This window comes from Schistocerca serialis, chromosome 1, assembly GCF_023864345.2.
Source record: "Schistocerca serialis cubense isolate TAMUIC-IGC-003099 chromosome 1, iqSchSeri2.2, whole genome shotgun sequence".
NCBI classification, from domain to species: Eukaryota; Metazoa; Arthropoda; class Insecta; order Orthoptera; family Acrididae; genus Schistocerca; species Schistocerca serialis.
In genome coordinates this window covers 993086991-993102087 of record NC_064638.1, presented here as the reverse complement: position 1 = coordinate 993102087, position 15097 = coordinate 993086991, and the positions used below count along the sequence as shown (strand labels likewise).

The following is a 15097-nucleotide window of genomic DNA, read 5'->3' as shown; positions in this document are numbered from 1 at the left end:
GAACTGTTCACAATGTATTATTGTCTCTCTGGAACTAAAAAAATACGAGGTCCTGCAATTACATTCTAATTATTAGATGATTGTATGTAGAAACAAAGTTATTTTGGATGAGCAAAATTAAAAAACTCTTAATGATACAATTTGTACCATAAATTAGTAATTACAGTTCAGTGGTCTTATAACCTTCTTAGGACACTACAATAAAATTTTCAGATTAATTGCATGATTAGAATTTGAGTTATGGCTTTTTATAAGAAAAATACAATAAAAAATTAAAAATTCAAATTTCTGGCAAAATATTAATCCTGCACATTTTATTATATTTTTCTGTTAAAACCCAGCTCTTTTGCTTTACACATCCGAAAGTTTAGATTTGTACATTAATAAATATGGCTGTAATGATTTATTAAAAAAATGTTTACATTTTCCGTTACATCGCCCCTTAAAAGCTGTAATAAGAAATTTTCCAGCTAAATAAGTGTTATAAAATTGCTTAGTAAGAATCAGTCTGGAAATTGTGAATCTAATTTCCCAACAATAAAACTGAACTGTCTTCTCACAACTTACCCATTCTTCAACAAAGAACAACTGAAAAACAAGTTAGAAAACATTTATATTGGCAAACATTGACAGACCAATTTAAATTTGTAATGTACAATGAACCTGAAAATATTAATAACAAAGTAACAAATCTTATCAAATTTATTGTTAAATTCCCTGTCACTACAGCCTCTTCTGAAAGATATATGCGCACTCTTCAAGAGAATTTAAAACAGCTTCACAATTCAAAGAAAAATGATAGGTTAAATTATCTCTGCATAATTTCCCTAGAAAAAATACCTGGTTAAACAAGTTAGAAGTGATCAGAAGTTTAAAGATAATGTAGTTCACTGCAACTATGAACAATCAAAGTTCCAATAAATATATATATATATAAAGAGTAAAGGCAAACCTACTCACAATTAATCAATTAGCTTTGCCATTGGTCATTAAAGAGCTGAATGGCTGACATTTCTATAGCCATAGCCAATCTTCTTTCAACATAATTTTTACCTGCCCATCTGCTTCTGTTTGGTGATTTTTACGTTTTGCTACAGGTCTGTCCATGTCTTAAATTACAATTACAGACATGTTGGCACTAAATTGAACTACACTAGTGATGTGAACCATTCTTTCCTGGGCACTGTCTAGATGTCTTCACACATTCAGCTGTCTCTGTACGATCCAAATGTCCCACCAAAACTATTTGTGATGTTCTTGTTATTGGCCCCATTCTGATCAGAAAATATTCCAAGTAGGAAGATGGAACTTTAATATTTAATGAACAACTTTAGTGTAATAGTGAAACGAAGGTCTACTTCTAGAATGAAGTCACAAAATGTTCTAAATCACAGCTTCAAAAACTTTCAAAACTTGTCATCAATCATCATTGCAATGTAATGTCCCTTAATCACAGCACCTTTAAACATTATACTGGTTTTACTCCGAAGTAATGTGATCAGCTATCTGAAGTATGAGACTTAAGAGTAGTTGCATTGGCAACTTTTAATGTTTTCTGTTAAACATTATTTTCCATACAGAATATGATAAGTTTTAACAGTTCATTTCATTCCTTTCCTTCTATGCTCAGAAATATAAAGTCTTGTTAAGCACAGGATACCCTACAAACATTCATAATACCAATGAAATTTTTATAACTTTCTGTGTTACCCCCTGCCACTGAACTATACAGCTCTGAATTATTAATTGCACAGTGTCAATTTCTATTTTCAGTTTGCAAAATAGTCTAAGAGACAATACACCTCACAAATATCAGTGGAGTACATTGTTCAACAATTTACCAGAAACTGCCCCATCATATGGAAACCTAGACTGATTCACATCTGGCACTACTATCAGACATGGTTCCAAAATACGACTAATACAACAGTCTAGATGCATGATGTGGCGTGTGAAATGTCCTGTTAAACAATGTGGTCTATCAGAGATTAAGCAACTTCATATGTGCATAAAGTAGCCTATAATTAAACTTCTTGACCTCCTATTACTTTACTGTCACAAACCTCATCCTTCAACAAATGGTATTAAAATTATATTCAATGACATGGGACATTTACCGGTCTCTGCTAGAACGTCATCCCAACAATTTATAATATGTATACATACCATATTCACTTAATAATTTTTCATCCTGAAGAACTCGACCACAATAAATAAGGCGCTGTGACTCAACTGGGAAGCTTATAGACTCTGCTATTCGCTCTTTCAATTGTTTCACTGTCGTCTAGAAAATAATGAGAATAATTAATACATGCAACTGCAATCAAGTTAAATTAATAGCAGATTTAATGCAAGTTAACTTACATCATCTGGCACAGAAAAGCTATGATTCTGCGAGTCCAGGGTTTTCACTGTTAGTTCAATCATTTTTTCAAAGCAATCTGCAAAGAGAAAAAAAAAATTTCAGTTACAAATTTGTAATTTTTTTTTTGAAGTTCATGTCATGAAATTAAATTACATATACATGCCTGCTGCCAAACTGACAATTTCTGCACATAGCATCCATCTGCTAAAACTAAATGTATTCTACTTAGCAATTGTTTGCATTTAATAAGAACGTAATAGTTAATGACCAGCACATTCAACTTTCTTCTTTTACACAAGATGATACAACACAACAATTACATTTAAGTAAAAATGACATGATTTTGATGCTAACACAAAAGCTGGATAAACAGAACACTCCAACCAAACAGCATACATCTGTATGAGGGGGATGTGATGAGAGGTGGGACCGAAGGACAGCACAACAAATGTAGCTAGCCCACCTCCAAAAGCCTCTGATACTGCATCCCCAGCCACAGAAGCAAAGTTTATGCCGACTAAAGAGCATGCATATTTGAGGAGAGGTGCCACGAGCACAAAGCCACACTTAAACCGGCAAACTCATGATGTTAACAATTTCAGAAGACACCTAAAGAACTAGCCACAGCATGGTGGGGGGGGGGGGGGGGGGTAAGTATTCTGAAATGCCTTTCTGGGACTGTGCACTTAAAGAAGCAGAAGAAATCTTCACTTCAAAAACATTTTAGCTAAAACTTTGGCTTTCATCTTACAAAGCACAGGCCTGAGCTACACACACTGAGGGCACAGTACATAGTGGGAAGTGTACTTAGTGACATAATGGAAACTGCTTCTTCAGAACACAATCCCGTTCCCTCGCTATGGCAGCCCAAAGATGAGGCTGGTATAAGCATAAAAGGAACCTTCAGAGGACCAGCTTATCACGCAGTAGCCACCTGAAGTCCCTTTGACAAAAATTTCTACTGAACCAACAATTCAACCCATCAGACTGGCTTAAAATTTGAGTTACATATTCAGAAGGAATAAGCCTGATCAGATATGAAGTCCATCTAAAAACTGTGCACCATGGGCCTGCACACTTAACAAAAGCATATCATATTCCTTTGCTTAAGTTATGCACAGAAAAGCTTTCCCTCGCATAAAAAGAATTATAAAAATAATGTAAATACAAGTGTGATCAACCACTACATCTATTTTCCAAGAACTTAATATATTGGCAGATTTATTTTCCAGAAACATTTCTTTTATCAAAAACCTTCATCTGTTTGTAATGGAGATATCCAACAAAGATACACGAACCAAGGCAAAGAGCCAACTGATGAGCCCAAGTGAGCAGACGTTATGATGGAATGAGAAATATGGGCAACTTATCTTTGAAGTCTCCCACGACCTTGGGTTCTGGGTGACTTTTACGAACTCTACCCCTTTTCCTAAACCTCTTCAGTTCCTTTCCCTTCACTCCTCTTTGTTCCCATTCAACCCTTCTGACAGAAGAAGGAGGCACCGGCTCTGAAATCTTGCACAAGTAAAACTTGTTTTATTTGTGTAGTCTCCTGCCACCACTTGGTGAGCCGACTTTACTTATCCAATCATACTATACTTTTTATTCTGTTGATTATCTGAATGCAAACTTGCATTGCATTAATTATACAGCCTTATCTTACACCCCTTACACCCCCCCCCCTCCAATCCCGGCTCACTTTAAACCTTAACAAAACTATGCTCTAAATACATTATGCATACAGTGGTCAGAAATGAACACTTCTTTTATTTTTTCATCACATTCTAAGCATAATATTCTAACTGTCTTGTTCAGCTATTTCACTATAGCCAAAATAAATAAATTGTATGTATTTTCATGTATTTGCAAGTATTCCTTTCTATTTTTGTATATTACTATGGTCACTGAGTGTTATCGTTTCTAGGTCTAATAGCTGCTGTCATTTTTGGCATACATGTGGGCAGAATTTGGTTTCTAAGGTAAATGGTAGTTTATTGTAGGAAACACTAAAAATTTTACTGTTGCAAATGCTGTATCTGTATGAATTATTTTACTGTATAATATTTTGTAGCCATTAACCCTGCATCTCTGCAGAAACAACACTAGATTTCTGAGCTTCAATAAATATAATCGCCCTTCTTATAGAAAAGCCTAGCAATGCCATATTTCAATATCTGGCAAAACACCCCGAATTAATGATGCATTACCTAAGTGACTAAGAATATTATGTATCTAAAAACAAAGATGATGTGACTTACCAAACGAAAGCGCTGGCAGGTCGATAGACACACAAACAAACACAAACATACACACAAAATTCAAGCTTTCGCAACAAACTGTTGCCTCATCAGGAAAGAGGGGAGGAGAGGGAAGGACGAAAGGATGTGGGTTTTAGGGGAGAGGGTAAGGAGTCATTCCAATCCCGGGAGCGGAAAGACTTACCTTACGGGGAAAAAAGGACGGGTATACACTCGCGCACACACACACATATCCATCCACACATATACAGACACAAGCAGACATATCATGACTCCTTACCCTCTCCCCTAAAACCCATATCCTTTCGTCTTTCCCTCTACTTCCCTCTTTCCTGATGAGGCAACAGTTTGTTTCGAAAGCTTGAATTGTGTGTATGTTTGTGTTTGTTTGTGTGTCTATCGACCTGCCAGCGCTTTCGTTTGGTAAGTCACATCATCTTTGTTTTTAGATATATTTTTCCCATGTGGAATGTTTCCCTCTATTATATTAAGAATATTATGTATTAGACAGCCTAAAAATTTTAGTGAGTTTAGGAAGATATTATCCAACCCACAAGAATGTTTGTTTTTTAGACGCACAATAATCTTCTTTATTTCAGATAGTGTTGCACATTACTAATGTAACCAATGAACATTTCCTTCCCACAAATAGTTAACACTCAACATTTGCATCCCCATTAGATTGGTGAATGTCATCAGTCCACAAAATGGAAGTTTGTAACCCCAGATTTTCATCTGGAAAGAACTCTCAGAAGTCATTTCTAATCTGTAAATCATCTCCACAACTGATGAACATGAATCTGATAAGGGCATAAGCTGCAATTTAGTAGAATTCTCCAGACTGCAGCTTTGTTTACTTTGGGATCCTGAGCTAGTCTTCATGTGGAAATACATGTATCCAAAACTTATTTCAAAACAATATCTGCACATTTACTATCTCTAATATGTCCTCTGACTTGCCTGTTACAATTCTGAGTTGGTTTTACATGGCCACTATTGTAAATCCATGTCTCCAATCTCTGAAAACATGTAGGGAAGAGGGCAGAGAATCTTGATAAACCCACTCTAATAATTCTCATGAGCTGCACCCATTGCCATTAACATGTTAAATACCTCTGATAGGACATGCCATTCTGGAACAATCACCACCACTGAAATCTCCATCAATGTACCACCAAAACAGTTAGCAGAGAGTAATGGCTTTAGCATTGAGAAAATGTAAATTACACTATCTAGCATTAACAGTCTCCCACCCATTTTTATTGAGGTGGCGTGGGATGGTGTGGTGCAGTGCCAGGAAGATTTTTGACGATAGGGTCTCCAATCTCATCTCTCCAATTTGGCTGAAATTTTTACAAGATGTATGGGGGTTAAAGGAAACCGTACTCAGTTTTCCATGCTGTGACATGAATTAAGTAACGAAGATTACTTTACTATTACTCATGATCAAAGAATATTGCCATGCTCATAGTCTGTGATTATGCTCAACTGCTTAGGTATAATGGCCTAGCTGCTTAACACTATGTACAATAGATTTGTCTGAATTTGCTATCAAAATAATTCATAAATCTTGAGACAAATTTAGAAAATATTTTGGCAGCTTGTATCTTATGATAAAATTACTTTCTGATGCTGATTCTTCCCTCACTTGCAGCCAGCCAGCATGTCCCAAGACTGCGTAAATGGCATCTTGATTATTCAACTGATTACCGTGGTACTCAAGATCAAACTCGATTCAAAAATTAATGAATTTTGATTTTTCAAAAGCTTATACTTCAAGATTTGACTTTTCTTTGCACGACTGAAAAAGAGCTCATTTTGTTTGACTGGTAAATGTTTATTTGCTTTTGAGACAGATCAGTTTAGTTCAAAAACATGTTTTGACTGCTACTATGAGGAAAAAATGAGTGAACTTTTTGAATATGCCCATTTGAAAACGATGTAAACTCTGTTAAAGCTATTATTAGTTGCCTTTCCTTAAAGAAATATATAGATTAATTTGATGAGCCTTTGATTTTCAGAAATGTTTATCACTTAGATAAAAAATCTAATCACCAAGCAGTGGCAGAACACACACATAAAATAAAGTTATAACTAAGCAAGCTTTCTGAACAAGTAGCTACTCCTTCAGGCAGAAGGGTTAAAGGGGAAGGAAGAGGAGTGAAGGGAAAGGAACTGGAGAGGTCTAGGAAAAAGGGTAGATTTTGGAAAAGTCAACCAGAACCGCAGGTCAGGGGAGACTTATCGGACAGGATAAGAAGGGAAGACACTTACTTTCCTTCTCATCTCATCCACTAAGTCTCCCCTCGGGTCATGGGTGACTTTTCCGAACTTGTGGAGTTTTTCTCCTCTTTCTGCATTTTTGTGCTGCACTCCTATAACTTACTTATTTTCTAGTAAGGTAGCTGTAAACTGTGGACAGCACTGACAAAGTGAAATGCAGAACAGTGTCATAACAGTATTTCACTGTTCAGATTTGTTATCTTTGTATCACGCAGCTGACTCAAAGCAGCAGTATACTGAAGGCATCGCACAGATGAGAGGCAAGTCACTGGCCCTGACTTCAGTCAAGCTGAGAAACTTGTACACGATAGCAGAAAATCTCCCAAGAATAACTGTCAGTCAGTGTAAGGGAGAATGAACTGAATACTACAAAGTTGTATGGAGCATCATATGTGTAATAACAGAAGCAGGCTGGAAATCATGCAGCATGATACACCGGATGGATCCCTTGGGGTGAGAGAGGCACTCAAGTTTACAAGAAAGCTCTCCGATTCTTATGAGCAACTGTAGTGTTGCTTACCGTGTATAACTAACTGCCTGTTAACAGTTAAGAATAAGTTGTACTTCTGAATATGTGTGTGTATGATAAGATCTTCTTGGGTCATCAGCCGACTGATTGCATCATCTTGTGACTTTTCAATGAATTTTGTACCCATCATCTTAACATCAAGTGTCAGGACACCATGCTCTGTATCTATGTAACTACCGGACCATTGATCACTTTTGTAGACAGGCCAATCACTGGCCTCCAGAAGAGGATGCTGCGCCTGTCCTGGTAGAACGTGGCATGACCCTGGCATGAGGTTTGAGTTACGGTGTCTGTCCATTCTGTCTGCAGACGCTGTCATCTTCACAACACTGCAGACACTGTCATCTTCACAACAGAGCATTCCTGTTGTATTTTTGCACTGCAGAATCCCACGTCAAGCTGAATTAAAATCTATCTCAGTTTATTAGATTGTCGTGCATATAGATTTCAACTGCCTCCTGGACAAGCGAGTCCGAGAACACGTTGGTGCTGCATAGCTTATTTGTTTGTTCAAAATCGAAGTGTATTTCTTGTTGATGCTACACTCTGCCACTGCGGACTTCACTGCCTGCCCTAGTCGAACAATTCTGATATGCTTTGTACAGTGCCCTGAGATGCATCATTGTGTCTTGTCCAATGTACTTCATTCTAAATTTGCACTATATACTGTAAATGCCCAGTCTGTAAACCTAGCCGGTCTTTGGTCAAGCAAAGGATATCCTTAACTTTTCCGTCTTGCATAGACAACTTTAATTTGGTGCTTCTTCATTATTCTCATGATCTTAGCTGTTGGCAGTCCCGCATACAGCAGGAATGCCACACTCTTCTTCTTCTTCTTCTTCTTCTTCTTCTCCTCCTCCTACAGATGCTGTAACTCATCCAGCAAGATCTTCTTGTCACAGATGGATCTGGCTTTATGTACTAAGGTGATTAGCAGTGATCTGAGTTGTGCTGGTTGGTGACAAGCATTAAGGTATATATATGTTTGTATGCATCTTCTTCCTGTAGACTGAATGCCCAACTCTTCTGCCTCCTTGGTAAACTTCATATTGTTATGTATGGTACTGAGATGACATAGGAACTCCTGTAGGTTTTCTCTGCCAAGTGGCCATACTACAAAGATGTCAGCTACGTATCTGAAGAACACCTTTGGTGTTAGGTGGGTGGTATTCAGAACTACAGCCTGTAAGCATTCTATGTGTAGAGCAGCCACGCCATGAGCTACGGGGTAACCCACGGGAAACCCATCTATTTGCTCACAGACTTTCCAATCACATTTGTTATAGGCTTCAGTACATGTTGAAAGAGTGACTGTGACATCATCGAAGTGTCCCTCAAATAGAGTTTAAGGAATTTTCCAGTGGCACCTTGACTGGGTGTAGGCCCTTCTCATCTAAGCATGATCCTTTGAGTACAGTCACAAATTCAGTCCAGTTTGTAACATGATGTGGACAGTCACCCACGACAGGGTTTAGCAGCTGTGTTACATGTTTGGTTAACCTGTATGTCGGCAAGTTTATGGTGTACATAAAAGGCCACATTGGAACTTCTTCCTTACAGATTTTCAGTAGGCCATACAGTCATGATGAGGCTGATGCCTGGGGTAAAGCCTTCTGATGGTGTTCCTGTTTAGTCTTCAGCTGTGGTTTTGCACATCACAAATGTTGTCCATCCTTCCCCCCACTTGTCTGCATGCTGGATCTTGCAGTTAAGTGTCAATCTTCAGACTTCAGTAACACTGTCAGCATCTAAGACCACTATATTCTTGTCATCACATAGGGCCAGTAGCACCCTGCATTCTGCTCCCAGCAGTTCTTCGGCATTATTGCCTTCGAGGATCCTGCATGTCTCCTTCCTTCTTCAGCGATCTCCAAAGAGAGTCCACATATGACTTGCTCAGCGATATTTATGTTACATTTTGGTAATGTTCTTGGAACTGGAGCAAACATTGAAATGATGGCTCATCTAATTCTCTGTAAGGTCGATGATGGTCTTAGCATTGCTGGTTTAGCCTTCCTGGTGTCAAGCTCTGGAAATCAGAGAAACTTGTTCCTATCGAAGCGAGATACAGGTGGTGAGTGAATAATGTCCTTGCATTCCTGCCAAATTAGTCTGGTAACATGGATGTGCACCCGCATCAAGGCCAAACTCAAGCGTCATAATACGCATTTTGTCCTGGTCATGTTCGCACAATGCCACAACATAGCAAACTGTGACTTCACTTCCTTAGCCAGACATAGTAGCAAAAAGGTCAATTTGCTTAGCAGCTTACCCTTTTGATTTGAAGAGAAGGTAGACACACCAGGCCCTCAAGAATACAATAATGCTGAAGACCAACATTTTGGGAGAACACAGGTTGCTACTGGCCCTGTGTGATGACAAAGATGTAGTGGTCTTAGCAGCAGATAAAGGTAATCCAACAGTGCTACTGAAGTCTGAAGGTTACTGGCAGACACTTCACTGCAAGATCTGGCATAGAAACAAGGGGGAAAGGATGTGACAACACATGTCACAAGCAAAACAATTGGTCTTTAACAGGTCAGGACAATAAAGGAACACCATCAGAACGTTTTACCACAGGACACAGATACCACCATTGATTATATAACCTTCTGAAAATCTATAATGAGGAAGTTCCGCAACAGCCTGTTATGAGCACCATAAACTCGTCAACATACAGGATAGTCAAAATCTAGTGCATGTGACAAAATGTCTCGTGGTTGACTGTCCATATCACATTACGAACTTGACTGAATCTGTGAAAGTTACCCTTGGACAAGAAGGCTCTGCTAGTCAGCTTTTAAGTCACATCGCTTTCCACCCAGGTGCCACAGGAAGATTCTTAGCTCTACTGAGGGACACTTGAATGAGAACACATTCACTCTCTTTTGACATGTAGTAAACAACACATACTTCAAATGTTGTGGGAAACTGTATGAGCAAATAGATGGTGTTGCCTTGGGTCCCCACTTAGCTCCAAGTATTGCTAACCTATACATGGAGCACTTGAAGGATGTAACGGTGAATACTGCTCACCTAAAACCAAAGATGTTCTACAGGTATGTAGATGACACATTTTTAGTGTGGCCACTTGGCAGAGAAAACTTACAACAGTTGCTAAGTCATCTTGGTGACAAACATGACAGCACCAAGCTAACCACGGAGGTAGAAGAGAACAGAAGCCTAACCTCCTTCGACATTTTGATAAAGAGAAATACGGACAGCACATTGGGACACTGCCTACAGGAAGAAGATGAACAGAACCTATACTTTAATTATCGCAGTTGCCACCACAGCACTATGCAACTCAGTAGTGACCACTTAGCACAGAGCCAGGTCAATTTGCAACACGAAGAGCTTGCCTCCAGCAAACCTTCTGCAAAAACGGTTACGATGAGACACAAATAAGATGTGCCTCACAGACTGATAACAGGAGGGAGGACAGCCCAGAAGAGGAGGAAGAAGAAGCCAAATGTGTATCGTTCCTGCCATATGCTTGGCCACTGAAAGCCAAGACTGAAAAAGTAATGAAGAATTAAGAGAGTGTACGGGACATTCCACTATTTTTATTGGTAAGAATTTAAAAAAGGAAACTATTTGATTAATAAGAAAATCTCATACTGTCTTTATGTAAAATTAACAACTGTAAATAGTTGTTCTTTCGGAAAGTTGAGTAGACAGATCCTTTCAAGGGTCAGAAGTATATTATGTATGAAGATTTATTACAGAGCACGTTCTGGTTGTTCTATTTATTTGCCTGAGTTATCCCTTCTGGGCTCTGTGTGGTGATCGGAACTGTAGTGCTGTGCTTGATGTCACGGCGCAATATGTCAATTTATGTGGAATAAATTTGTAATAGCATTTTTTATTTTGATCAGTGGAATGTTGGAGCCTGAACTGGATGCTGGCACAAAGACCTAGCCAAAGAGGGTGGAGCAGAGAGAGTGTGTGTGTGTGTGTGTGTGTGTGTGTGTGTGTGTGTGTGTGTGTGTGTGTGTGTGTGTGTGTGTTGGGGGGGGGGGGGGGGGAGGGGGGTTATAGATTTAATCTATCAACAATGCTACTGGCGATCACCCATCTGTGCTTTAGTTAAGACCAACTACAGCCCATTACTGGCCTTCCGGCCTTACTCAAGTTCAATTGTTGTATTGTTAATCAATTCAGTTATTACCTGCAGTTAAATTTAACCCTAGATTACTAAACCCTAGTAAAATTTATGATTGCAACAGGGTGTAAAACAGTGAATTTTGTACTTAATTTGGTATGTAATATACCGCTGGAGATCAAATGAAACTAATGCGTAACCTATAAATAATGACTTCCTTTGAATAAAATGCGAAGCAGTAAACTTAATGGTTTGCTAGCAATGGAACATTTTCTCCCTTTAGTATTCTAGATTCAATGTAAGTGCTGTCAATTAGTGTTTTCGTGCCATGAGCTGTTACAATTGTTTCTAATCATTGATAAGTTTGTAGAGAGAAAGAGAGAGAGAGAGAGAGAGAGAGAGAGAGAGAGAGAGAGAGAGAGAGAGAGAGGGGGGGGGGGGGGATAAACCCATTTTGATTCATCCCCTAGCATTATGGTAAGCTAAAAATATGGGCGCACTACTAAAATAGCTATCTACAGCAGTCTAATGTTAGCACTGGAGGGGTCATTTTAAGACTGCTAGAACTTTGAGGTTGCAATATTTCAGTACTTCACAAGGCAGTGGGGCAGTGAACATCATTACAAATAACATTATATTAAAATCAGTGCATAAAAACTCACTCGGATTTGTCTGTGTCACCCAAAAATTGTTTATCAACAAAAATATTGCCTAAGCAGGGATGGTTGTATTTCTTTACAAAATTCAACCATCAGTAGCCCAAATGGCAAAATACAGCCCAATCTGGTCCCACGGACAGTAATCAATCATGAAAATCAGTTTCAATATGGAACAATGGGGGAGGGTTTTTGTGGAGAGCAGAAGAGCTATGTGATGACAGCACATTTTTTAGTTCATTTGCTACAGATTTTTCAGCATGATGCTTAAATTTGTCTGAGCCAACTGTGCCCTTTATCCCCTCCCCTCCCATCTGTCCAAAATCTATTTATGTTCTTGTAATGCTACAATAAATGAAGCTATGAATTCTATGCATAATTAAATCTTAAAATATGCATACATTCAAGCACTATGAAATGACCAGACATGCACAATTAAAGGAAAGCCATGCAACATCAGAATTCCTTGGAGTGATATGCTTGATTTTGTTGTTAACACAATGAACAACAACCGGTTTTTTCAAATTTTCCACTGACTGGGGTAGCTCTGTGAGTTGAGGCACTAAGCTAGCAATCCCTGTATTCGGGAGGTGGGATGGTTTGAAACCATCAGCCAGCAAACTTGAAAATGGTTTTCTGCATTTCCGATTTTCAATTTATGTGGTGTTGCTCTCTTACTATGGACCACAGCCAATTCCTTCCGAATTCCTTTCTTTCTTGACAGTTTCCAATTCCCTTAAAGATGCAGTTTCACTACTTGAATGAGAAGAGCTGAATCAAAGGCAAGCAGAATATCTCTTTGGAGACTCCAGAACTAAAAGTCACATTTATAAATAATTATCCAAATTCTCTTCATGTAGGCTGATGCGTTTATCTGCCAGGACATTCTTTAACAGTCTTTACACATTTCAAGAAGTGACAGATAAATACTTAAATGAAGAAATTTAGGTAAGTGTAAGGCTGAATAATTGCTGAACCTTTGCATTTTCACCACCAAAAATTGTTCTAGCTTCTCTGTCAAACACAGTGATATCAGATCTCTTTTTCCAACAAGCATGTAGGTAATAATCACACTGTTCCAAAAGGTTCAAGCTCATTCACTGATAACTTCTGCAGCTCAAATGCAGACTGATAAACAGAGTGTAAAATGACCTTGGAGGGTCAAAGGAGATTAGAGTATGACTGCTTTGTAGTGGTTCAGAAAAATACAGTACTCCTGAGTAACAAGATTATATCCCTCCTTGGTGGAAATTCTGAGATCATTGACAAATAACATGGTTTATCGTTCTTTATGGAAATTCCATATTTTATGGAGCAAAATTGAGAAAATACACTATTATGCACAATAATGTGATATTATGCACTAAAGGCAGAAAAAGGTATTCATGCACAGGGTTACAGTGTAAAATACATCACATTAACTATTAAAAAATCAAAATACACAATATGTATAAATTTACTATCTATAATGTCAAAATATGCAAACATGCACAAGAAAACTATGAGGCTGCCTGTCATAATGACATGGCTCAAATGGTATCTATTGTTTAAAATGACAAATTTTATCCAACCAGCATGGACAGCCGTGTCTATCAGCATGCCACTTTCAGGGCTGGGAGGTGATAGTGAATCTCATATCAGAAGACTGAGCTGTATTTTGATAGCAAAGAGGAAATACATTATTATTATTAGGATTATAATTCATTTGGCAAGTGAGTGACATTATCATATTGCCAAATAAAGAAATATTTAATTGTGCACTTGGGTATTTCTTACATACTGTCGAGAGTGTCGTTTTTTAAGAAAGACATTCTTGCTTAATTTTGAAGACCAATGTAGTGAATGTATAATAAAGTCTGACTGTAACTCCAAGTTGCAGGAATACAGATTCGTAGACAGTGGTGCTGAATCAATATTTAAGAAGATTTCATCCTGTCATGAGTTTGACAAGGCAGATATGCAGTTTATTCCTAACACGTGTATTCACCAAACTCTCACATGCGGCGACCCTGTAGTGCAATGAACTTTTAAGAAAGCATGATTAAACTGAAGATCAAGAAGACAAAACTAATTACAAAGATTTCTGCCACAAGAAGAAGACTGATACGACAATAGATCAATCAATGTAACATTGCTACACAAATAAACAGCAAAGCTCTCATAAAATAATATTGTTAAACAAGTTCTCACTAATCAAAATTAAAGATATAAGCACAACCAAGACCATTCACAAACGATCAAAATGTTTCAACCATAGAACACTTATTGAAGACAGCAATTAGCTAATTACTACAGAGAGAAAGAGACAAGCTAGTAGGAAAGGGTTGGATGAAAGTAAATTTATTAGAATACTTAGAACACAGTGGAAAGACGAACAAAGGTGGCAAACATGTAAACAACCAATATTAAGAAGTGTCCCCAAGCTAACAGCTCCAAATCTAATGAAATTTCGTGTGAAAGTTCTACATGGCTTCGATGGTTATATACCAAATTTCAGTTCAGTATCTACAGTGGTTGAATTCTTAGGGGATTTTAAAAAGAGGCTACTCACCTCCGCATCATGTACGAAGGCGTAAATGTGGCAACTTTGCTAGGCTTTTTTATAAGTTTTAGCAAACATTTGGTAATTTGCTTTAATATACATAGACAACTTTTTATGCTGAATCACACGATGACAAAAAAATTAGGGATTTAGCCTACCTAAATATAGATACAAGTCTCTAAAGTGGCTAAAAAATTCACCGCACTATTCTGAGAGGCATGGTTTGCTGCTACTTTCCGCATGAGCCATGCGCGTCAAAACTTCAGATAGCTATTCCTACCTATGACATCTATATATCAATCAAATTTAATTGGCACTGGCTGCCCAGATGAAAAGATATGCATCTGCCAAGTTGGCTA

The 15097-nt window shown here is 38.0% G+C and overlaps 1 protein-coding gene across 6 annotated transcripts in view; it reads right to left on the bottom strand.

Annotated features, from left to right (window-relative positions):
- Nucleotides 1-15097, bottom strand: part of LOC126413018 (large proline-rich protein BAG6) — a 215267-nt gene that overhangs the window by 188217 nt on the left and 11953 nt on the right. For all 6 annotated transcript variants that reach the window (XM_050082921.1, XM_050082913.1, XM_050082950.1 and 3 more), the window contains exons 3-4: nucleotides 2365-2441; nucleotides 2167-2284 (exon numbers count right to left, since the gene is read on the bottom strand). In XM_050082921.1, the coding sequence (XP_049938878.1) occupies nucleotides 2167-2284; nucleotides 2365-2427 (181 nt within the window). In that variant the 5' untranslated portion in view covers nucleotides 2428-2441. The remainder of the gene's footprint in view (nucleotides 1-2166; nucleotides 2285-2364; nucleotides 2442-15097) is intronic.